This window comes from Eptesicus fuscus, chromosome 22 (assembly GCF_027574615.1).
Source record: "Eptesicus fuscus isolate TK198812 chromosome 22, DD_ASM_mEF_20220401, whole genome shotgun sequence".
Lineage (NCBI taxonomy): Eukaryota > Metazoa > Chordata > Mammalia > Chiroptera > Vespertilionidae > Eptesicus > Eptesicus fuscus.
In genome coordinates, this window is record NC_072494.1 from 43,598,671 (window position 1) to 43,623,867 (window position 25,197).

A 25,197-nucleotide genomic window follows, 5' to 3' on the forward strand; every position below is an offset into this window, starting at 1 on the left:
TGGGGCCACAGCAGGGATACAGGAGGCTGGGGGCGGGGCCACAGCAGGGCCTGCAGGAGGCTGGGGGCGGGGCCACAGGAGGGACTGCAGGAGGCTGGGGGGGGCCACAGCAGGGATACAGGAGGCTGGGGGCGGGGCCACAGCAGGGACTGCAGGAGGCTGGGGGCGGGGACACAGCAGGGCCTGCAGGAGGCTGGGGGCGGGGCCACAGGAGGGATACAGGAGGCTGGGGGCGGGGCCACAGCAGGGACTGCAGGAGGCTGGGGGCGGGGCCACAGCAGGGACTGCAGGAGGCTGGGGGCGGGGCCACAGCAGGGCCTGCAGGAGGCTGGGGGCGGGGCCACAGCAGGGACTGCAGGACTTCCAGGTCTCCTCTGGCTAGCCCCTCTGGGTTCAGTATCCCCACCCTTTCCTGTAAAGCGATGATATTCCCACAGGATCCTCTCGGCTTCCTATCCTCTTGTGAGGCCATGTCCCATGTGGATAATTTGGATCCTTTTTTACAGAAGAACACAGAGAAGCGTGGAGCTCCTTGACTTCCTTTTTGCCCCTCCTACCCCACCCCTTACTAATGGAAGCAAGTACCAGGGAGGCGGGAGGCGGGGTCATGAGCTCAGCCATGGTCACCACAGCACACGGACAGTGGCCCAGGTCATAAACTCTGGGAAGCAGGAGAAAGTCACAGACTTTTAAACAGCTCACCACCTCCTACTTAATGCCCCCCCCCCCCAAAAAAAAAACCTCATTGTTTATAAAGTCAAACTTTTACTTTACTGTATATGTGTCCAAACCACCAAAACATCCTGGGTGGCTGCCCTGGCTGTGTGGCTCAGTGGGTTGGGCATGATTCCAGGCACCAAAGGTCACCAGTTCAATTCCCTGTCAGGGCACATAACCGGGTTTAGGTTCCATCCCTAGCTGGGGTGCATGTGGGAGGCAGTTAATCGATGTTTCTCTCTCACATGCATGTTTCTCTCTCTCCCTCTCCCTTCCTCTCTCTCTAAAATCAATTTTTAAAAACACATTTTAAAAAAACGCTGGGAGGCCAATCTTGCCACATCCACGCTTCTCTGAGGCCTGCTGGTCAGACCGAGAGCTAAGTCAGCAATCAGACTATTCTCCCCAGAAAAGCCCGCCGTCAGGGGACACACTCGGCCTGGCACAGGGCCCTGGCCCCCTTGCAGTTAGGGCGGCCAGAGTCCAGGGTTGGTGGGACCCGCCTCCCCCCTCCCCCACCTCACACACACACGCACCCCAAAGGACCCTTGAGTCTCTCTCGGAACTACAAGGGCCATCGTGGTCACTGATGAGGTCTTTTGCTTTCCTCCTCCATCAGCTGCTTGACAGAACGATTGTTTCACGCTGTCCGGGTGTTTCAATGCCCTCCTCTTCCGTAAGTAAAAACCCCCCCGCCCTGGCCACTGGGTGGAGAGCCATCCCATACACGAAAGGTGGTGGGTTTGATTCCCAGTCAGGGCGCATACCCAGATTTTAGGTTCAATCCCCCAGGTGGGGCGCATGCAGGAAGCAACCTATCCATGTTTCTCTCTCACCTCTCTCTCTCTCTCTCTCTCTCTCTCTCTCTCTCTCCCTCCCTCCCTCCCTCCCTCCCTCCCCTTCCTCTCTAAAAAAAATCACAAATCCAAAAGTGGCAAATCCCAACCCTCAATATTTGTTTGTGACTTTCCAAAGCCCATTGACCCCCCCACTGTCTCACCTGGTTTCCTGTGAAGTGCAGAGTAGCTTATTCTGCCCATTTTATAGGTGAGCATAGTGAGGCCCAGAGATTCACCCGAAGTCACAAAGCTGAATAGTGATGGAGCTGGAACTAGAACCGAGACCACTTGACTTCCATGGCCGTGGGGAGGTCACAGAGCCTGTGTCTTCACGTTGCCATTCCCACACACCCTCCACACTGTGTAGAGTGCGCCTCAGGGACAAGAAGAACCAAGTTGGCAACAATGAGGACAGAGGGTGAGAGAGGCCGACTGCCTGTGTACGTCTCAGAACGCCCTGCCCCAGGGCAGCTGACATGTGATGGCAAAAGAAACCTGCATCCCGCTCCAGGACAAGGTCAACACACAAACGCTGCTGCATCTCCACTGACGAGAACCACCAGCAAGAGAAAGAGAGAAAAGAGCCGAAACCGGTTTGACTCAGTGGATAGAGCATCGGTCTGCAGACTGAAAGGTCCCAGGTTCGATTCCGGTCAAGGGCATGTACATTGGTTGCGGGCACATCCCTGGTAGGGGGTGTGCAGGAGGCAGCTGGTCGATGTCTCTCTCTCATCGATGTTTCTAGCTCTCTGTCCTTCTCCCTTCCTCTCTATAAAAAATCAATAAAATACATTTTTAAAAAAAGAGAGAAAGAGAGAAAAGAAGCCCACTCGCATTGTATCAGAAAGAATTTAAGTGCCTGCAAACAGATTTAACCAAGGAGGGAAAAGACCTGTATGTTAAAAACTACACAACAGGGGAAAACCAAGATGGCGGCATAAGGTAAACACTTAATTGTTGCCTGCCACAACAATTTTGAAACTACAACTGGAAAACAGAGCGCACACCGTCCAGAACCACCGGAAAGCTGGCAGAGTGGAAAACCTACAACTAGAGAAAAAAAGAGAGGGGGACGCTGAGCCTCAGGAGCTGTGGAGGTGCGGAGATCCATGAGCGCGGAAAGGGCGGGCGGCTGAATATGCGGCAGGCTTGCTCGCAGCGCAGAGAGGGAGGGCAGCAGATGCGTGGCTAGCTTTCTCATTTGGGAGAAAAACAAAACCTCCCGACTGCACTGAAATCCAGCTGCGGTCGGGGAGAAACTGGTCTGTTTGGCAGCGGGCGAGGCTCAAAAGCTGCCTTCTCTCAGAGGCGCGCAGCCATTGATTAGGGCACGGAGAAACCTGCCCTCTTAGGGCGGAGCAGACGGGAAACCGAAGCTTGTCTGCGCCACCCTGAGACTCCGCCCCATCCAAGCTGAGCACAGCCCTCCCAGTGACTGGATTTCTCGTTCGAGAGAAAAACAAAACCTCCGGTCTGCACTGAAATCCAGCCACAGCTGGGGAGAAACTGGTCTGTTAGGCAGCAGGAGAGGCTCGAAAGCTGCCTTCTCTCAGAGGCACGCGGCCATTGATTAGGGCACGGAGAAACCGCCCCTCTTAGGGCGGAGCAGACGGGAAACCAAAGCTTGTCTGCGCCACCCTGAGACTCCGCCCCATCCAAGCTGAGCACAGAAGCTCTCCCAGCGGAGACACTGCTGATCCTCACAGCCAACTGGCTTGGAGATCAACTCCAGCCAGTGATACCAACAATCCCAACCACTCTGAACTCGTTTCTGGGGACACGCGGGGGACCCAGACGCCTACGGGAGGGACTCTCGGCTGGTCGGAGAGTGAGAGTGACTTTTCTGTCGGTGTGGACGACACCAGATTTCAACCACTCATAAGGGACACATTCAAGAGGCAGACTCAGTGAGCACCAAAGCCCTACTGTGTCTCCAGCACAGCAATTCTTCATTATAGACACAGCAGGCCCTCACAACCAATTGGACCGGAGGTCAATTCCTCCCAGTGTACCAACAGCAATCAGGGCTTTTAACTACACCAAGACTTTCCACTCAGCCCACAAAGGGGTGTACCAAGAGCGACCACCTAGGGTGATTGGGGAAGCTGAGCTACTGGCCCCTATAGGTCACCGACCACACAAAGCCACTCCATCAACACAGGGAGGCAGCCAAGATGTGGAGACACCGAAGCAGGTCACGAATAGAAGAGATGGAGGAAAGTAAACTCATGGACGACACGGTGTTCAGAACCATATTTATAAGGTTACTCAAGAATCTTCTAAAAACCTCTGAGAAACTTGAAGAGACCTTCAAGGACCTTAATGAGAATACCAAAAAAAAATGGAAAAGGACCAGTCAGAAATTAAGCATACACTGTCTGAAATAAAGAATATACAGAGTAGACCACCACACCCAAAGAGTCAAACCAAAGATCTGGAATATGAGGAAGAAAAAAACACCCAACCAGAGAGGCGGAAAGAAAGAAGAATCCAAAAGTGTGAGGATAGCATAAGGAGCCTCCAGGATGGCTTTAAGCATACCAATATCCGAATTTTGGGGGTGCCAGAAGAGAGAGAGCAAGATACTGAAAACCTATTTGAAGAAATAATGACAGAAAACTTCCCCCACCTGGTGAAAGAAATAGACTTACAGGTTCAGGAAGCGCACAGAACCCCAAACAAGAGGACCACACCAAGACACATCATAATTAAAACGCCAAGAGCAAAAGACAAAGAGAGAATCTTACAAGCAGCAAGAGAAAAACAGTTAGTTACCTACAAGGGAGTACCCATACGACTGTCAGCTGATTTCTCAACAGAAACTATGTAGGCCAGAAGGGAGTGGCAAGAAATATTCAAAATGATGAATAGCAAGAACCTACAACCAAGACTACTCTACCCAGCAAAGTTATCATTCAGAATTGAAGGGCAGATAAAGAGCTTTACAGATAAGAAAAAGCTAAAGGAGTTCATTACCACCAAACCAGGATTATATGAAATGCTGAAAGGTATTCTTTAAAAGGAGGAAAAAGAAGAAAAAAGTAAAGGTAAAAATTATGAACAACAAATACATATCTATCAACAAGTGATTCTAAAAATCAAGTAAATTAAAAATCTGAGGAACAGAATAAACTGGTGAACATAATAGAATCAGAGGCATAGAATGGGAGTGGATTAATAATTCTCAGGAGGAAAGGGGTGTCTGTGTGGGGGGTATGGGAAGAGACTGGACAAAAGTCATACACCTGTGGATAAGGACAACGGGAGGGAGGGAACCGGGTGATGGGGAGATATGGGGGGAAAAGAAGGAGAAACAATTGTAATAATCTGAACAATAAAGATTTATTTAAAAAAAACACTACACAACAAGGATGAAAGACATTGAAGAGGACACAAAGAAATGGAAAGATATCCCATGCTCATGGAGTGGGAAAACCAATATTGTTTAAATATTTGTACTACCCAAAGCCATCTACCGATTTAACGCAGCGATAATTACAGTAGCAACGAGAGGGAAACAACCGGATGCCCACCAGTAGATGACTGGATTGAAAAGCTGTGGCACATTTACACGATGGAATGCTACAAGACCACAGAAAGGAGGAAATCTAACAATTGTGACAGCATGGGTGGACCTAGTGGGTATTATGCTAAATGAAAGAAGTCAGAGAAAGACAAATACCATATGATTTCTCTTAAATGTGCAATCTAAAAAAACACCACCACAAAACACTAAGCTCATAGAAACAGAGAACCGATGGTCAGTGGCCGGAGGTGGAGGGTGTGAGGGATGGCTGAAGGGATATAAATTTATTGAAAATTTTAAAAATAAAATAAAATAAAGACTCTAATTTAAAAAAATAATGGAACCTGCATCCTGGGAGGGAGAACATGGTGTGGCATTTTGTTATCACAGGTGAAGACAAACCTGTTGACCAGACACACCCGTCACCTGCTGAGGATCCAAAAACCAGGCGCTCCTGCTTCCGGTGCCACGCCACATGCTTCTGCCTGGTGCCCCTCGCGGCAGCCACCCGCCTTCGCTTCCTGTCGGTGCCTCTGGGACGTGTTCTAGCTCAGTTGCTCTCCTTTGCTCGCCTGACCTCGCCAGGCCCCTCATCTCTCGCTCCCTCCCACCCTCCACCTCTCAGCAAGAAGACACCGGAGCCCGTGCTGGGGGCTGCAGGAGGCGGAGCACAGAGGTCAGGAAGGCGCTTAGCCCATCCCACCGGAGCGAGCTGCCTCGTGGGCCTTGGGGTGGTGCCGGCCTGCCTCAGGAGGTGTGGGGTAAACACAGCTGCTGATGGCTCCGGGGATGCACTAGGGCTCAGGGCCTGCCAGTCGGCCCTCTCCTGGAACGGGCATTCTCACTTTCCTGTTTGGCGCAGTCAGGGGCTGAAGGGGCAGGTGCGTTTCCGTGTTCCATGGAGCCCTCCTTTCACTGGCAGGACGGACGCCGGAGCACCCTCAGGGCAGACGAGGCCGGCAGCACACACGCAGAGAGCCAACCCGCACGCCTGGCAGCACTCACGGAGAGAAGTTCAACCAGGAGGTCTCTCCCTCCCAGGGCTCTGCTCAGGCCATGGCAAGTCTACACACACAAGTGCATGCACACGCACACACACTCTTGTGGACATACAAATGCACACCACACACATGCGCACACAAATACACATGCATGCGCTCACAAAACATACATACACATGCACACACATACACACACAACACACACAGAGATTCCGTGTTCCTATACAGATCATTCGTTAGAAACGGGGACTGCAGGGTTACGCTCCTGCTCCCGCCGCAGCCGGGCCTCTGACCTGAGGCTGCGCCTTCGTTTCAGCTGTGCAAGCCCTCATGCCCGCGTCTCGTGGGTGTACCCAGTGGCAAGCACCGTGCCTCTGTCACTCACAGTGGCTCTTCCTGGAGATCAGAGCTGTCCCAACACAATCACAACAGCAGGTTTGTCTGTGCGGTAGGAGCCGCCCCACCCCCCGGTGGGAACAGGACAGGAGAGAAGGCGTCCGCCCTCAGACCTGAGGCCCACACTGGGCTCTCCGCAGCACAGCCAGGGCCTGGCGCGATCGCTCAGCAGGCCTCTGAGTTTGAGGTGCCGTCGATGACCCTCCTGGCGGCACAAAGCCCGTCCCATGGAGGTGGGATTTCTGTGAGGAGAAAGGGTGAGCATGCTCACAAGTGACTCTCGTGCTACGTGAGGGGAACAACGTAAAACTGCGCTCTGGAGGGGAGAGGGGAGGGGGGAGAGGGGAGGGGGGCACAGGGGTGAGTGGTGATGGCAGAGGTTTGACGGGGCGGTGAACTCACAGCACAGTGGACAGACGGTGTGTCGTGGAATTGTGCACCTGAAACCGGTGTGATTTTTTAACCAGTGTCAGCCCAGTAAATTCAATAAAAAGTAAGAAAATGAAAACGCTCTCAGGTCCTAGTGCGGACGGAGCAGAAGCCTCACGCTGCGCGGCTGGCGAACAGACAAAGGCGCCGGGGAAAACCCCACGGCAGTGTGCAAAACGGTCACGGGTGACACGGAACCCAGACATTCCACTCTGCGGCCACTCCCAAGAGAACTGCGCGCACACGCCCACGAAAGGCTGCACGGCACGGTCACGGGAGCTTCACGTGTAACGGCCGAACCGGAACGCCCTGTTCCACCACGTGGACCGACCACACGATACTCAACATGACGCGGCACGACAGGCCCCACTGCACGCAGCACGGCGACATCAGACACTCGGACGGCAGAGCCAGGCGCTCGCTGTACTCCACGCGCTGAAGGCCTGACGGAGCGCACAGCCAGCAAACGCCGCCCCGAGGAGGCGCGGGCCGTGGGCGTGGGCGCGGCCCCGCTTCCTGACCTGGGGCTGAGGGCCCAGGCGCGCGGGCCGAGTCCCCCGGGGAGCACCTGGCCTGTTCGCTTTCCTAGGTTTGCATCGGCGGCCAGTGCGGACACAGCCCTGATTCTTCGCACCCCCGAGTGGTTTCCGTGCCCTGGCCCTCTGACCCCGGGCCGGGCCCATGACAGGCTGGCCGAGGCGATGCCACACTTTCCCGCGTCTGCTCTGGCCGCCAAGTCGTTTCCACTGCCATGCACCCACACCAGCTGCGGGGCACATCCTGGTCCTCAGAGCCAGGCCACGGAGGCGGGCAGGGCCAGCTGGCCTCAGGTTCGTGGGGGACCAAGAGGAACTCAGAGAACGGTCCATCCAGGCCCAACTGTCACCCCCTGGCCAGGCAGCATCACCGTGGTAACAGGCAGGTGATACCATTGTCTATGTCAATGTGAAGTGTAAAATGCATGTAATGAAAACATGGGGGCTGAGAGCTTCCTCGGAGACGCTGCTTTCTGAGCTCGCCGTGCGTGCAGGAAGGAGGGCCTGCCGCACATCCACCGGGGCAAGCGCGGGCCTGAGCGGCCCGTGGCTGCTGCCCCACCCCCTCTCTAATAGGTTTCCCCGTGCTTCTCCCCAGTGGGGAGTGGGTTCCCCTCTGCTCCTGCTGTGCCCCCCCCCCCCCCGCCGCCTGCCCCGTCGGCCTGCCTGCCGGGCCCGCTGAGCGGCGCTGTTACCTGGGTTGACCTGAGCTCGTGCAGAACTCCAGATGGGCAGCAACAGGAGCAGCACCGAGGGCATCCTGGGGGCCGGGGCCATCTCAGAGGCGGCGAGGGACCTGCAGGCAGCCCACGGAGGGCGCGGGAGAGAGAGGAGAGTGTGAGTGCGCGTGCCGACACCAGGGCACACTGCCCGAGGCTCCTGCTTCCACAGCGCTGGTTTCTGTACTGAGAGCTTCAAACCGTAGGCCCTGAGAGCTGAATGGACACGCAATAGTCACACAATGTGGGACTTCCACACTGTCATTCACACGCTCATGGGACTGGATGCTCATACTATAGGCAGGAAACAAAGTTGCCCTGAGGTTAATACTTACCCAAACGGTGAGTGATGAAACAGTAAAACTTACACTTACAATATTTTCATAATTCTGATACTAATGCCAACATTAAACCAAAGAAAATATTCCGTGATGTTCATTGTCTGCCTTTGAAATGATGTGAGGCCAGCCCTGCCCTGACTCGGCGCCGGGGCCGGTGCTTGGGGAGTGCGTGTCCCCCAGAAAGACCAGCGGCGAGGGATCGGAGCGGCGGCATCGGCACGAACCACGTCCACCTTAATGACGTATCTGTGGGCGCGTGTGCACGCGGGTGGTACGCACACAGACGCCTCCTCGCCTTGTCAGCTGACAGGGTGAGGAGCAATGGCACCCCAATAGCCAAGAGCAAGCTCCCTGCGCAGACCTTGTGTCTGACACCATCGCCAACAGGCAGCAGGGCGCCTTGGCCGGGGCGGCTCTGGGCCGGGGCAGGAGACGGGCAAGACGAGCCTGGAGAGTTCCGGTGTCGGAAGTTGAGGAAGCTACACCCACAAAATGGGGGGGTGTCAAAGGGACCCAGAAACCACGGAAAGATTCCGACGGCCAAAGATGGGACCGTATGCGCAACGTGGACATCAGCGCTCTGGGACCTTCTGTCTCCTCGGCTCCTGGCAACCGCCTGGCAACCACGTTCCCCCGGGAGCTGGCCGGTGTCGGGACCAACAGCAGGCAGCCGGCGGCGTGAGTCTCTGTGACTGGCTCGTGTCATAAGGCCCGCGAGGTCCACCCGTGGGCCTTGCTGACGGTCCTTTTTTAAGGCTGAACAGTGTTCCGCTGCGTGGACATCACGTGGCCCTGACTCACTCACCGCCGGGGACCGGCTGCCCCACCGCGTGGCTTTGTGAGCAGCTCTGCGGGGGACATGCGTGTGCCGGCTGCCCTCAGGCCCCGTTGCTGTCATTTTGGACAAATGCCCAGCAGAGGGTGGCTGGGTCGCCGGTGGTTTGCTGTGTTTGTTTGTTAGGGTCTTCCTCCTGTTCCCATCCAGGCCGTGGCCCAGTGATCTTCAGGAAGGGAGCCAGGGACGCCGAGGCGCGGGAGGCTGGCCGCACCCTGCTCCACGCGGACGCGACTCAGCACGGAAGCCGGAAGCTCTCAGACTTTCAGAAGGAAACAGGGAACGGCGCATGGCAGTGGTCTTGGCACTGACCTGATATCACAGCAAACGTACAGGCAACAAAAACAAACAAACCAAAAGCTTCTGCCGCGAAGGAGCCACCAGCAGAGCGAAAAGCGGCCTCTGAGACGGAGCAAACCTCTGGGAACCAAACGTCTGCAAGAGACGACCTCCCAGAGCGTGTGAGAGCAGAGCGTCCACAACCAGCCCCGAAAGTACAAACCAACGGCCCGAGGCTAAGGAGTTAAATAGACATTTCTCCAAAGCAGACACAGAAATGGCCAGCAGATAATTCCAGATGCTCAGCATCGCTAGTCATCAGGAAATGCAAGTCCAAACCACAAGAAACGCCTCAGACCTGTTCGGACGGCTTTTGTTCCAAAATATACAAATAAAAGACGGCACATGTAGGCAAGGGTGTGGAGAGAGGGAACCCTTGAGCACTGTTGGTGCAATATTTTGTAAATAACAAAACTGGGGAAGATTTCCCTTAGGGAGCTCCCACCCCTGGGACACGGCGGCAGGGGGGGGGCGGGGGGGCGGGCGGGGAAGGGGGGCGGTGCTCTGTCTCCAAACAGTTGGTGTCTGTGCGTCGTGGCGGCAGTGAGTGCGCGTACAGAATGAGCGAGGTGGCTGAGGACTGATAGGGAGTCGGATCACAGGAAGGTGAAAGCGGCGGGTGGGTGGATTGTAGCTGGCAACGGAGAGAGGACGGACGGCAGCTGGGTGTTTAGGCAGATGGATAGGTGGTGGCTGGATGGGGTGATGGAGGTGGAGGTTTAGATGCACAGGGAAGTGCGTTCGAGGCGTAGCTGTCAGAGTAACTTCATTTATTTGCAGAAGCAGCACCGGGTCCAGTCGGACGCAGCGTGGGGAGCAGTGGGCAGGGGAGCGGATCCTGGGGGCCTTTGTCCTAACAGAAGGGGAGCCCCGGCGCCTCGGTGGCCTCACACCCCTGGAGCAATGCCCCAGGCACAGCGCTCTCTTTCGCCCCGAAGTCCGAACATGAACAACCGTCTTTTCCTCTGAAGCTGAACTAGGGAACAGCCGAACCCCCACGGGCGGCCCTCAGTCCTCAGGCAGCACATCGCATCCAGAGGGCACGCGTGCTCCGTCTGCTCCCCCCATCAGGGAGTCCCCCGCAACGGACAGGTCTCCACTTTCCCGAAGGACCAGGGCGGTGCCTTCCAGCAGCAAACCCTCTCAGGACCTTCAGGCAGGAGCGTGCTAACCCAGGTTGCCCTCCCAGCGCAGGCACGCCGGCATGGCAGCCGCTGGTCTCCCCAGATCTGAAAACCAGTCACCAACCCCTGCAGGACCCTTCTCCCGAGCCCGTGGCGGGGCCAGAGAGGAAGGGCCTGCCCTCCAGGAAGGTCGCGTGGCCCCGTGGGACCTCCACCTCCACAGCCGGCCTCCCTGAGGGAGGGCCGAGGTAACAGACGGGTCGGAAGGGCCCAGGCCGGAGCCCATGGTGACGAGGGCTTGGTGGGGACCGAGCATGCTCTCACTCGGGGCATCAGGGTGTGGCTTTCCTTTCTGCTGAGTCATTTTCATTTCAGATTCAACCGAGGGGAAGAGGACGCAGGGAGGAATTAATACTCAGCAGACAAGTGTGCAGATGTGGGCCCGGTTTGGGCAGGAGACAGCCCCAAACACACACACGCTCACACGTGCACACACATGTGCAAACACCCGTGCACATGTCCCATAGCTGCCCCAACACCCTCCAGGTTTTTCTTGCTTTTCAAGTGTGTGATGAGGCCTCCTCACTCCCCGTTCTCCCTGCGAGGCCCGGCCCCTCCCTAGGTGTCCAAGCTGGACGTGCCGCGTGACCTGAGGTGACCCTCCCTGCTCAGAGGGGACGGAGCAGCCAGCCCCTTGCTTTGTGCTTCCCTCTGTCTCGCTCTCTCATCTGTAAGATGCAGACAACCAGGGCTTGTCCGAGGTAGCGGGGGCAAGAGCTTCCGGTCTCCCGTGCCGTGGCACCACCACCAACACGCCCCTCAGGGGGTGGGCACAGACCATGCCTGGTGATGCCCTCTGCCTGTCGTGCTGTCCACATGGAAGCAGAGGGGTCACACCTAACGCCCTCTCTGATGAGTGGGACGAGGGGAGGACAGAGGCAGCGGCCTTTTCCAAGCGGAGTGATCAGCTGCCTGCGCTGCAGCCCAGTGTCCCCGGGCCGAGACCCCGGACGGCCACCGAGCCTCGCGGGGCCAGCATCCCGGCTCCTTCCTGAATACTTTGCTCCGTCCCTGGACTGTCATCCCGCCCCTGAGCCCTGCCCACCTGCCCATCACTCCTCCTGGCCCCACAGACCCCGTGCACCTGGGCGGCGCCCCCACGGAGCTGGGAAGGTCGGCAGGCGGGGCCACGGTCAGCGCGTTTGGCGATGATGAAGGAGGGATGCCCGTCCTCAAGGTCATAGAGCCACCACCACGCGAGTTCGGACGGACCCGAGAGCCCGTCTTTCTCAGTCCTGTCTCGTCCAGGTGAGGCAGGCAGGGGCCGGAGGCGGGTGGTCTCCCCAGGCAGCCAGCCGGTCAGAGGTGGCCGGCCTGTCCCGCCTCCCGCCTGCCTGCGGCCCTCGGCACGCCTCCCTCCTTAGGCCTGTTCGTCTCGGGAACGGCTTCTTCCAACCAGAGCGCAGTTCCCCGGACACCTGGGGTGGCTTTCAGGCAGGTGCACACTCTTGACGCTGCCGTTGAGCCCGAGAATTGGAACCCCCCCCCCCGCCCCACCCCCACTTCCATCTGAGGGCAGGCGCCCAGGAACCCAGCTGAGGCCCAGACAGCGTGGCTCTCGGGCTCCATGTGGTGGTGTGTGGGCCCCTGGGCGCCGGCCCTCAGGCTGCTGGCTACTTGGCACAGGCCTGTCCGCAGGGGCTCGGAGCCGCTCAGGGGCCTGGCGATGTCTCTGTCACCGAGACACGCGAACCCGCCAGAGCCTCAGGGAGGGGCCCTGCTTTCTGTCCCCGCGGAGGCCCACAGAGACCCTCATGTGACCCGCTTGGGCCTCCTGAAGGCGAAGGCTCGCCCAGTGCCGGGGCCACCGACAGTGCCCCTCGTCTGAGGCGCGAGCGGACGCAGGCTGGGCGCTTCTAGACGGCCAACGCCATTCACCTCGGGTGGAGAGCACTTCCAGACACCCTGCGGCGTGGGTGGGACAGGGAACGGTGTCATCGGTGAAACTAAACGGGGCGGGGGGGGCGGGCACCAAGGAAGGGCCGCGGCGATGGTGAGCCGGCAGCAGGGTGCTGTGAGGGCGGGAGGGCAGGGGACAGGGAGCGGGTGCCGCCGGGCGTTGGAGCCGAGGGGGCCCAGGGCAGCGCAGGGCAGGGAGGGTCTGCGTGACGGAGGGCTGTGACCTTGGACTCGGACAAGCTGAGGCCCCCCTTAGTGAGGATGTAAAACCGCACACACGGTCGGTTCAGCCTCCCGGGGTCGCCAGTGCGAGGAGAGGTGGGCACCTCAGCACGGGGGGCGGCACCATGCAGACCGAGTGCTGGCCCGCCGCCCTCGCCAGGCTGTGCCCGGCGCAGCCGGCCGCGGCCCTGGACGGCTGGGTGCCCTGCTGGGTGGGGAGGTGGGCATGGAGCTCCTCCCTGGCGCCATGACCCACTGGCCCTGCTTCCAAACTGCCGGGCCCAGCACCAGGGCACTCCTGCCCCGAAGACGGCCCGCCACGGCCAGGCTGCCCTGCGCCACAGCGAGAGAGCCCCGTGGCTTCCATGCGACCGCACAGAGCCCGTGGCCGCCGGCTCCCCGCACGGCCCGCAGGCCCCGGGGAGGAGAAGCCACGCCGGCCTGCAGTAGCCCCGGCCGCACTGGCGTGAACGTCCCGTGGCCACGCGCCGCATCGGGAGGGAATGTCGCTGTGGCCACGCGCTGCGCCTGTCAGGGGAGGACCGGGTCACTCCGGGACAGAGGCCCAGCTGCAGCGATTGGACCGGCAGAGAGGGCAGGCCCGCGGCCCAGGCTGCAGGAACCTGTGCTCACCCCTGGCACACGGACAGGCCGAGGGGTCCCGCCAAAGGCCTCATGAGAAGGGGGCCGGTCCCGGGCCTGGGAGGCATCCGCACTCGGTCGGGATGGAGCCATGGGCAACGTGGAGGGGACAGTCTCCCTCGGGCTTCCCCGCGGCCGGCGAGTCTTCAGGGCATCGGCCGCCCCCACAAGGCAACTGGAAGCAGCACCTGTGCTGTTCGGCTCCCCCTGAGCCCCCTGGGCCCTCACATTCTGGGAACGGCCCTGACGGCTTGGGGGCCTCCGCAGACATCCCTGGAGTGTGAACTCTGGGTGAAGGGGCCCCACAGATGAGAAGCAGGCCCGTGTGCTGCCCCCACAAACCTAGCTCCCGCACTCAGCACCCTGGAGCCCGCAGATTGGGAAATGCCCCGCCGAGTGCCTCTGCAGGGAAGGCCGTGGCAGAGACGTGACAATATTGTGGGCGACCCTTCCCCAGCTCTCAGTTCCTTCCCAGTCAGACATGTACACATGAACACACATGCACACACCCACGTGCGCACGCACACACATGCACCAGGACAAAGGCAGGAAGGTCTGAAGTCAGTGCAGGACCCTCCTCAGCAGTAACTGTGGGGACAGCCACCCGGCGGCCGGACCGTGCCCGACGGTGTCACGATCTCACAGGGACCCCAGCAGCTCCCGGGGGCCGGAGGAGGTTTGGGGAGCTGGAGATGTGGGCACGGCTGGGGCTGGGAGGAGGGACGTGGACGCTGGGACCCGAACACCTGGGACTCCTGGTCCCTGCCCCCAGGCCTGCTGGGACTCATGGTGAGCGCCTCGGGCCGCCCCTGCCACTGAGCGGGAAGAGGAGCGGAGTCGATGGCCGGCAGGTGCGCAGACTCCGTTCCCTTCCGCCGCCGCCACCTCGGTCTCAGGAAGGAACTCACGTGGCCTGTGGCTGTGGGGCAGTCCGCCACCCGTGGCGCGGCTGGTGGTCAGAACCACTCATTCTCCACCCAGCCCTTCCGCACTCACACCACCACCCTCCCACGGGGACCACGAGCAAGCAATCTCACCCCGCCCCAGCTCCTCACCGTGTCAATCACCTTCTACCATGGACCGGAAGCTAATTTTTTCATACGACTCCATCTTGTTCCATTTTTACCCGCTTGCTTGGTGCCGCCTGTAGTAGCACATTGCAAACACACTGCGACCGGGGACCGGGCCGGACGCCCGCTGCAGGGACCGCGGCACTCAGCATGACGCTTTACGTGTGGGAACCACCTTCACAGACACCCCGAAGCCCCGCTCCCCAGCTCCATCCCCCAGGCCTCACTCGTCTCTTCCCCTAAACACATGCCCGCTTTCCAAAGGAGCGAAGGCTATACACACGCGGCAGCCAGCAGCCACTGACCTTCTGCACGCCAGCAACGTGCTAGGTGGCAAAGAGGAAAAGATGTGCGCACACATGTGCACAGTGCAGGCACACACCACACTCACATGGGCACACCCAAACATGCACATGCATGCGCACACAATGCACACGTGCATGCACACATGCACACACGATACATGCACACACGATGCACGCACGCACTATAGACCAGAGACGCCACCCCACGTCCCTTTCTCTGCCAGCTGAGTGCTCGGTGGAAACAGCCTCTGCGCAGCTGCTCCTCTGAGTGTGGGGGCCCTGCGCCACCCGACACCGCCCTGGGACCCCGCCCGCTGCGGAGCCTGCAGGGCCCCGCCCTCCGGGCCACGGGCAGCGGCATCCTCGGACTAAAACCCGCAGCAGAGAACAGTGTGGTCGCGAGTGAGAGGATGGGAGGCGTGAGGCTGACGGGTTAGGAGGCAACATTTAAACTGCATGTCAAAGCAGCTCCTCTGTAGCCCCACAAACCACACACTCTGAGACCAGCAGGCACAGGCGCGGGAGCTGGGCGGGGGCCACACATGAACCGCTTGGTGGACATGGGCACACGCCCGGGACTATGGCTCTATGTGCGGGGGCCTCGTGGGCTCACTGGTCCGTGAGGCTTCCCAGCTGGAGGGAAGAGGGGCCCGAGAGTCTGTCTTTGCTCCAGCCGATGGGAGAGGCAGACAGCCCCAAAGGAAAAGGGCAGGACTAACCCACCAGGAAGGAAGGGAGGGCCACGACCCAAACGGGCCTGGATAGGCCGTGCGACCCAGCGGCGTGCGTGAGGCCGGAGGCGGGCTGTGCTGCGGGAGGAACGCAACGGGGCACCCCGCGATTCCCCGGTCGGCACGCTGACACAGAGCGGCCACGCCGCCTTGCGCTCCGTGCACGTGTCGTCTGGCCGGACTCGGTGGCCGCGTGGCAGGTGAGGACAACGCTCTCTCTGCAGCGACCCTGCTCAGGGCGGCGCTCGGCTCCCACGGAAGTCAGAGCTGGGGGGCAAAACGATCGCCTTCCCACAACACTGCAGCCAACTGTGCAGCTGCAGGAAGAACGCGTCTCCTGGGGTCAGGCATGGAGCCCCGCTGCTCAGGCGTCCGCCTCCGTCCCCGGAGGCTGCCTGGTCCGTGTCCCTCCAGGGCCTGACCCCCGCCCTGATCGGCCTCGGCGTCCGTCCTGAGCCGAGCAGGAGCAGGAGCTGATGCTGTCCAGCGCGTGTCCCGCCTCATTTCCTGGCAAATGCGTGAGAGACAGAACCCGGGGAGGAACCATGGCTTAAGGGCCGCCATCCAGCTCCCGCCCCCGCTCACACCGCAGTGGGAGGCGAGGACGCTGTCCTGCCCTGGCAGTGGGGACCGCGGCCTCTGGCTGAGCCCTCGGAGCTGCATTTCCTCAGGAACACGCCTCCCAGCGGCTGTCACACACCCGACCCAGCGTGAGTCCTGGGCTCCCAGTGCTTCTAACACTTTGGAGAGAATGTATATTCCACCCACGTGGTACACGTATTTAATGTACATTCAATAAGGGACCGCCCAGCGCACGCGGCTCAGCCTCTGCGGGGAGCCCTGCGTGCACCCAGGGTCCCAGCCAGCAATGCCAGGAGAACGACCCAGGGCTCAGAGTCTCCATATCGTCCCGGAGCCCCAGGGTCCCCGCTGCCCGGAACAAACGGTCCCCAGGGGTGAGCGTCCGGGACGGCACTGGAGTGGCTGCGTGATGCCCAGCACCTGGGTCCCTGGAGAGGAATGTGGCACAGACGTGAGTGTCCGGATGGGTCTAGGCCAAGGGTCTGCCACAGCGAGAGGCCCTGCTCAGGCTGACACGCGCCCCGCGGTGGCGGGAGTTGTGTCCTGGCAGCCAGGGCGCCACGGCTGAGATCCAGCGAGGGCCCAGCTGGGCTGCAAACAGAAAGCCGTGCCCGCAGGTGAGAGCCCGCAGGTGAGAGGTGAGGGCCCGCAGGTGAGGGTCCGCAGGTGAGAGGTGAGGGCCCGCAGGTGAGGGTCCGCAGGTGAGAGGTGAGAGCCCGCAGGTGAGAGGTGATGGCCCGCAGGTGAGGGTCCGCAGGTGAGAGGTGAGGGTCCGCAGGTGAGAGGTGAGGGTCCGCAGGTGAGAGGTGAGAGCCCGCAGGTGAGAGCCCGCAGGTGAGAGCCCGCAGGTGAGAGCCCGCAGGTGAGAGGTGAGGGCCCGCAGGTGAGGGCCCGCAGGTGAGAGGTGAGGGCCCGCAGGTGAGGGTCCGCAGGTGAGAGGTGAGAGCCCGCAGGTGAGAGGTGAGGGCCCGCAGGTGAGAGCCCGCAGGTGAGGGCCCGCAGGTGAGAGCCCGCAGGTGAGAGGTGAGGGCCCGCAGGTGAGGGCCCGCAGGTGAGAGGTGAGGGCCCGCAGGTGAGGGCCCGCAGGTGAGAGGTGAGGGTCCGCAGGTGAGAGGTGAGGGCCCGCAGGTGAGGGTCCGCAGGTGAGAGCCCGCAGGTGAGAGGTGAGGGCCCGCAGGTGAGGGTCCGCAGGTGAGAGCCCGCAGGTGAGAGGTGAGGGTCCGCAGGTAAGAGGCGAGGGCCCGCAGGGCCAGCTTCGAGAACCTCGTGAGCTGCTCAGAGCAAGGCCACGGGCCCCCAGGGCGGACCCACCTCTGCGGCCGTGCGGTCCAGGGGCCGCCGCGGAGCAGCGTGCTGTCGGGATGGCTGGGCTTGCAGTCGGGAGCCGGACGCTCATCAGGGGAAGGGGCCTTTCGGAGTGTTCGCTGCGTATTGCAGAGGCACACTTCTCAGCAAACTTCTCCTTCTGAGGACGTCACCGTGGAACCGGCTCTCACCCTCATGTGCGCCCAGCAATAGACCAAACCTGGCCTTTCACGTGGACAGACTGGGTGGAAACAGTGAGTGGTTCCGTGGGAAGGAAGTGAATGGCCTCACAGGAGTAAGTTCTGCCTTTGTTTTCTGCTCTGAGTGAGCCCAACAGACGTGGGCACGGAGAGACAGTGCCAAGCCCACCGCGCCGTGGGGACCGTCACGTCGCAGCCCTCCAGCCGGTCTCACGGCCGACGCGCCTGCAAGTGGACAAGCCCCGTGAGAGCCAGCGGCTCCGTGGCACACGGGGGCCTGGGCTTTCAGCACAGACGTCCCCGTGGGACGGCCAGCATGTCCAGACTCCGCGCAGAGCCAGGCGTGGGGCTGGGGCTCGGCGCCCGCTGCTGGGAGGGGGTTCCTAGTTCTTCCCAACGCCGCGTCCGCCTCCACCTCTTCTAAGAGGAGCTCCAACCAGCAGCCCGTCCACGGGTTCGTGGCTCAGCACTCCAAGGGCAGGCAGACTCCAAAGGCTGGCACCCACCCACCTCCCCACGGAGGCGGGAGTCCCCGGGCAGGCAGGGCGGGGCCAGCGAGCAAGGAGAGGGCACAGGGGCTGCTGGGGACCAGCCAGTGGGCATGGAGCTTGGCAGCTAATGGGCCTCAGGTCCAGAAGTCGGGACACGCAGGCAGGGCAGGCAGCTGCAGACTCTGGGGGAAGAGGAGGGGAAGGAGGGAGAGGGAAGGGGGAGGGGCAGGGGGAGGGGAGAAGAGGAGGCGAGGGAGGGGGGAAGGGGGAGGGGGAGGACCTCCCTGAAGGCAGTGGTTTGGGCCCCAAACCAGAGGGTGGGCTGCCAGCTGCTACTCGGCTGGGCCTGGGAAGGAGCTCGCCCGGCGCCCAGCAAGCGCCCAGCCATGGCCCCGATCGGTCTTTCCAAACCCCGCCTGCGTGGCCATGCGGCCGGGATGCAGGCCAGTGGCTCTGCTCGGCCCTGAGCCCCTGAAACGGGCCCCGGAGAAGGAAACCGAAGGGAAGGAGTCCCAGCCAAACAACACGCCCGCGGCCCAGCCCACGGAGCCGCCAGGAGGGGCCGCGGGAGGGCCGGCTCTTCCTCTCTGTGCCTCCGGTCCCAGGGTCCCCGGAGGGGGCTCCGCTCCAAGCACACCCCCCACACCAGACCCCTTTCACGGACCCGCTCGGGAAAGCCTTTTCCACTCGGTGACGGAGGTGCTGGTCCCCACAGGCCCAGCACACACAGCTGTGCCGCCCGTGTCCCGTGTCCCGTGTCCCCACACGCACACAGCTGTGCCACGCGTGTCCCATGTCCCCACACGCACACAGCTGTGCCGCCCGTGTCCCGTGTCCCGTGTCCCCACACGCACACAGCTGTGCCGCCCGTGTCCCGTGTCCCGTGTCCCCACATGCACACAGCTGTGCCGCCCGTGTCCCGTGTCCCGTGTCCCCACACGCACACAGCTGTGCCGCCCGTGTCCCGTGTCCCGTGTCCCCACACGCACACAGCTGTGCCGCCCGTGTCCCGTGTCCCGTGTCCCCACATGCACACAGCTGTGCCGCTCGTGTCCCGTGCCCGTGTCCCTAGCCAGCCTGCCCGCAGTGGCCTGTCTCCAGCGGCCATCCTCAGGTCTTTCCTGTCCCTAGCTCCCCGGTGGGCATGTCGACCACAGTGCCGATCCCTGTCTCCCGTGACACCCTCGCCACACGGCGTGCCTGGGCCTGACCCGTCGGAACGGCCTGCTCTCTGGGAGTGACTGCGGCAGTGAGGGCAGGACCCACTCCAGAAATCCCACCGACAGCTCGAAACCACCCTGCCGCCTTGGCTGGTCTGGCTCGATGGGTAGAGCGTCAGCACACACGGCACATCCATATGGACTCACGTGCGTTGTCGGTTCAGCTACGCGGCGGGTGGGGCTGCCGTGTCCCTCGCTATGTCTGAGCAGGGACACCCTGCCACTGGCCCCGGAGCCACGGCCCACCCCCAGGGCAGCGGACACCAGCCGAGACACGCGGAACCACGGCCTCCCGGGCTGCGTCAGGAACCCGCCACCGCAGAGCGCACGTGGCGGCAGGACACTGTGGAGACCCCGGCTGGCCTCCATGCCCAGCGGCAGCAAAGGCACCAGGTGCCAAGCCCCTGACGAGAGCCACGGGCACCACGGGCGGGGGCAGGGCTGAGGGCACCTCCTCCAGCCAGTGTCCCGGGGCCAGTGGCTCAGCCCGGACAGCTTCCCCGTGACCGAGGCCAGCAGCGCCCTGGACGCCCTCCCGTGTGCGTCACGGCAGAGCCCCCCGACGGATGGACGCCTGTGCAGACCCACACGCAGCTCGAACTGCTCACAGAAATGGGGCCTCAGTGCTTTCCCACAAACAGACTGAAACCAAGGATCACACAGATTACGGGGCCAGCGCGGCCTTGGTTCCGGCTCCAACTCCAGGGCAGGTCTGCGGGGTTCACGTCTCACGGAACTACCGTCCACCCCGCGAGACATCAGCCTGGGAGCCGCGGCCGCCTCCTCAGTCAACACCGTCACCTCTCGGGCCCGGTGAGGCCAGGCAGCCCAGGCGCCGAGCGCAGGCGGGGGCAGGCCGAAGCGCCGCCCTGCGGGCCACACTCTGGCTCTCACTGGAGAAACACATTAATCCACGCGGGACACTGACCCCAGCTCCCGTTCCCAGGGTCACAGCTACTTGGCACACGTCCAAAGCAAAGAGCCTTTCCCAGCCCTCCCACTCGCAGCACACGGCCGCCGGGAGCCAGGCCATCAGACTTCCCAAAACAGTCACCTGTCCAGTCAGCAGGACGCTCTTCCTGTCAGAAGCCGTGCATGCGGACCGATGCTCACCTCCACCGTGGACGTGGCTCCTCCGCACCCCAAGAACAGCCCCCCATGACCCCACCAATGCTTGGTATGTGCACCCTAAATACTCATCATTCACTGTGGGGTCAGGTATGTAACTGAATAGGACCAGCGTAGATAGATGATAGATGGATGGATCAATAGATGATAGTGATAGAATGATAGATAGGTAAATAGATGATAGATAGGTAGATAGGTAGAAGATAGATCAATTGATAGATGATAGTAATAGAATGATAGCTAAATAGATGATAGATAGATGATAGATAGATAGCAGGCAATTAGCTGGCCATGCACAAATATGAAGCACACGCTCCATGAATCCAGCCGCCTCACCCCTCACCCGTTCACAAGCCACCAGGGGAACACAAGCCAGGCACTCGGACGGCAGTTCTCCCCGTGCGTCCCTGAGCACCGCTGCGCCTGCTCTCCTCCAGCCGGAGCCGGTCTGCACGGCTGAGAGGAGCTCGCTGCGGGCCGCCTGTCTTGGCCGGGACGGCTGCCTCCTCCTGAGCAGGCACCAAAGCCCCACTGAAGCAAGTCCTGCCCCATAAGGGTGTTTCCAACACAGAAGTTCTCCCACTGTAGACACAACTAGTCCTCACAGCCAGCCCCAAAGCCGCCCCGAGCAGTTCCTCCCCCAAAGCTTGCAAGGATGCAGTACTTTTCTCTGAGGGCAGAGAATGTGACAGCCCATTTGTGCTCATTGTAGCATCCACAAAATGAACGCCTCCATCTCTCCGTACAGAGCCGACAGGGCGTGCGAGGCGGAACTAGAGGACGTGCGTGACGTGACACTGCCGTGGAGCCAGTGGGTCCGGGCACTCTGTGCCCAGAGCTCCCGCACAAGCGTCCGGCGACAAGCCCAGCTCACGCGCGTCCGAGTCTCTGAGAGGCTCCGTGTCAGGGGGACAGACTCCCGGGGCCAGTCAGCGTGCCACCGGGCGGAGGACCAAGCTCACGGTCAGCGCGGGGCAGGCCGCTCTCCGGAGAGCTGGGGAACGGGCCGCTGCCGTCACACGAGGGGCGGGACTTGTCTATGTGAGTCTTTCTCACTCAGAAGCATCATCAAAGCATGAAGCCAGTTAATTAAGAAACAGAGTGTGCGGGAATCTGTGTGTCATGACATGTGTACATATAACATGCATGCAGGTAACAGAGATCCCTGCCGTTTGGGGGCGTGGAAGGACAGCATGGCATGTGCCATGCGGAGCACGTGGGTTCAGCCACGAGGCTGCGGGTGGCTGTGCAAACACGACCAGAAACCACCAGAACGGCCGGCAGAGGCCGAGGGGACAAGCTCATAGGCGCGGCCTGACTGGGGACGGGAGCTGGAGACGCGCCTCGTGGGCCGGCCAGAAGGACGGGGCACGCGGTGGGAAAATGTGGCCACCAACCGGGAGCCTCGGGGACGCTGGCCGCTCTGCCCGGCCGCCGCCTCTGCCTCCACGGCCTGGCCTGGCCGAGCGCAGACCCCGAGCAGCTCCTGTGGGTGCGCGGAGGCCGCCGTCGAGGGCGCCCGGCTCCCGGGGAACGCGCCAGACGAGGGGCTTTAGCTGCGGGCGAGCGCGGACCGGGCGGCTCAGGGACCGGTCCTGCGGGGACTGCGCGGGACGCGGTGGAGGGTCGGGCTCCCTGGCCGCAGCGTGGCCATCAGGGAAGGTGGCTGTGATGCCCACGTCCCTGGGAAGTGTCCACCCCCTCGTTCCTTCCGCCCAGGACAGCAGCAGCGTTCGGGTGAGTGAGTGCGTCATCGAGCGATTTCCGCGAGTGAGAACGGTCACAGCTGAGCGTCGCTGAGGTGGTGCCCATTTTAATGCCCTCCCGAGCCTCTCCCTCCTGGGTCCTCTCCCTGGCGTCTCAGCACCGCCTCCGTGTCCTCCCTCTGAGGCGGCTCCGCGCTCCCGCTGCCTTCCTGTGGGGAACATTTTCCTCTCCCTCTCCTGTCTCGGGTCATCTCATCTCAGTTCTTTTTGTTCAAAACTGTAGTTATTGTGCCTCCCCCGCTGCCCCCGCCCTCTGCGCACCGCCAGGCCCACCTGTGTGACACCGCTCCCCCCTCACCCCGCTTACTGGCCACCTGTCCCCCGCTCACCCCTCCTCTCCCGAGCCAGCAATGCAGTCCCCCGCCCCGGCGCCAGGCGCCTGGGGTCTCAGCCGCCACCTCCTCCCGCGCCCCACCGCCCCGTCCCTGCTGGTGACCAGGGCAGGGCATCGGCCACTCTGTGCTGTGTTTTTTCTCCTGCAGGAGACGTGTGTCCGTCTCCCGGGTGGGGAGCCCAGAGCGCCTGCACAGCCTGTGTCACAGAGCCTCTGGGCACGCGTGAGCCAAGGAGCACATGTAAAGGGACCACCCCGTGCTGGTGTGTCACGTGAACCCCAAAGCAGCTCGACTGCATTTCCCTAAGTATTTCCTCAGGCGCTTAAATCAGACGGGTCCGCCCCGTCTCGGCTGCCATATTCCTACAAACCCACGAGGCGTCTGCTGCCCCAGAGTACCCCTCACCATCTAGCACTGCTGGGGTGCACTGTGTCCCCCCGAAGATTTGTTGAGCAATGGATGACCCGTCATCGGCTCTGACCACAACCGCAGACCCAAGTTCACACGGCCCCACTGCCCTCGCCGTGCCTGTCCTCCATCACTCATCGTTCCCAGCACCAACACCTGCGTGTGCACCATAGTAGGTTCCAGAAAGAGCTGCAAAGATGAACTGGCAAGATTCCTGCCTGTAAGCAGCTAGCGAGAAACAGAAGGAAGCGAGCGCTCCCAGGCAGCGGGTAAATAAGGAGCCCTCCCTCAGCCAGCCCCACTGTGAGGCTGGCCTGGACACGCCCTCCTCCCGCTGGGACACGCCCTCCTCCCGCTGGACACGCCCTCCTCCCGCTGGACACGCCCTCCTCCCGCTGGGACACGCCCTCCTCCCGCTGGACACGCCCTCCTCCCGCTGGGACACGCCCTCCTCCCGCTGGGACACGCCCTCCTCCCGCTGGGACACGCCCTCCTCCCGCTGGACACGCCCTCCTCCCACTGGACACGCCCTCCTCCCGCTGGGACACGCCCTCCTCCCGCTGGACACGCCCTCCTCCCGCTGGGACACGCCCTCCTCCCGCTGGGACACGCCCTCCTCCCGCTGGGACACGCCCTCCTCCCGCTGGGACACGCCCTCCTCCCGCTGGGACACGCCCTCCTCCTGCTGGGACACGCCCTCCTCCCGCTGGGACACGCCCTCCTCCCGCTGGGACACGCCCTCCTCCCGCTGGACACGCCCTCCTCCCGCTGGACACGCCCTCCTCCCGCGTGCGGGGCCTGGCAGCATGTTGCACACCCTCACCTTTCTCAGCCGACCTCTTCTTCAGCCGACGTGGACAGAGGGCTTGTGGTGAGAAAGGAGGAAGAGGAGCCTGTAGGAACTTGAAGGGGCGGAGGCCGCGGTCGGGAAAAGAACAGTCCGGAGACTCAGAACAGCCATGAGCTGAGGCCGGGTGTGGCTTCCCGAGGTCCCCAGAAATGCTGTGGGCGGCCTCTATGCCCCTTGCCCTGCGTGGCCCCCAGGCCGGCACCAGGAAAGTTTGCACCTTCTTCCCCGGCATTTCCTTGATCTCCCCACAGCGCTGAGTTTTTATTCAAATACTCCCCGTAGGTCCTTGGCGCACGCCGTGGTTGTGATAAGAGGCGGCATGTTCGAGTGGCCAACGGACTGTACAGTCGCTGCGAACTGGAACCGCTGGGGACACATCGCGGCACCCAAGGCAGGTGCAGACAGGTGGACGCACATCGGGGACAGTGACGGAACACGGTCAGCTTCAGAGCTGCAGGGAGCCGTGGCAACCAGCTGTCACCCTCCCTCAGGTCACAGTGTGCCATCCAAGATCCAGAAGTGTCCACCCAGCACCATCCACCTGTCACGTGGAAAGGGCCCTAGCCCGCTGGGCTGGGTGGTACGTGCTGTCCCTGGGCTGAGCAGAGGGCCAGAAACAGGAAGCTGGGCCCCAGGTGGAGCCGTGCTTCTGAGCGGGGCTCTGACTGAGCAGAAAGGGAGTGTGGCAGAGAAGCCAGAGAGCGCAATTGGGTGTGAGTCTAACAGATGCCGACAGAAAACCAAGGGTTTAGAGCTCCATTCCACGTAGGTGACTGAGATCCACGTGTGTCTGAGAGAGATCCACGTGTGTCTGAGAGATCCACGTGTGTCTGAGATCCACAGGTGCCAGAGAGAGATCCACGTGTGCCCAAGAGATCCACATGTGCCAGAAATCCACGTGTGCCCAAGAGATCCACGTGTGCCAGAGATCCACGTGTGCCAGAGATCCACGTGTGCCCAAGAGAGATCCACGTGTGCCCAAGAAATTCACGTGTGCCAGAGATCCATGTGTTCCAGAGATTCACATGTGCCCAAGAGAGATCCACGTGTGCCAGAGATCCACATTTGTCCAAGAGCCACAGGTGCCAGAGATCCATGTGTGCCCGAGATCCACATGTGCCAGAGAGCCACGGATACTAGAGATCCACGTTTGCCAGAGATCCACGTGTGCCTGAGAGCCA

At 61.4% G+C, this 25,197-nt stretch overlaps 1 protein-coding gene across 1 annotated transcript in view; it reads right to left on the reverse strand.

Annotated features, from left to right (window-relative positions):
* The window catches only part of DDR2 (discoidin domain receptor tyrosine kinase 2), an 81,030-nt gene that overhangs the window by 48,153 nt on the left and 7,680 nt on the right, over positions 1-25,197 (reverse strand). The window contains exon 2 of the mRNA XM_054711795.1: positions 8,140-8,240. Coding sequence (XP_054567770.1) covers positions 8,140-8,221 — 82 coding nt within the window. The 5' untranslated portion in view covers positions 8,222-8,240. The remainder of the gene's footprint in view (positions 1-8,139; positions 8,241-25,197) is intronic.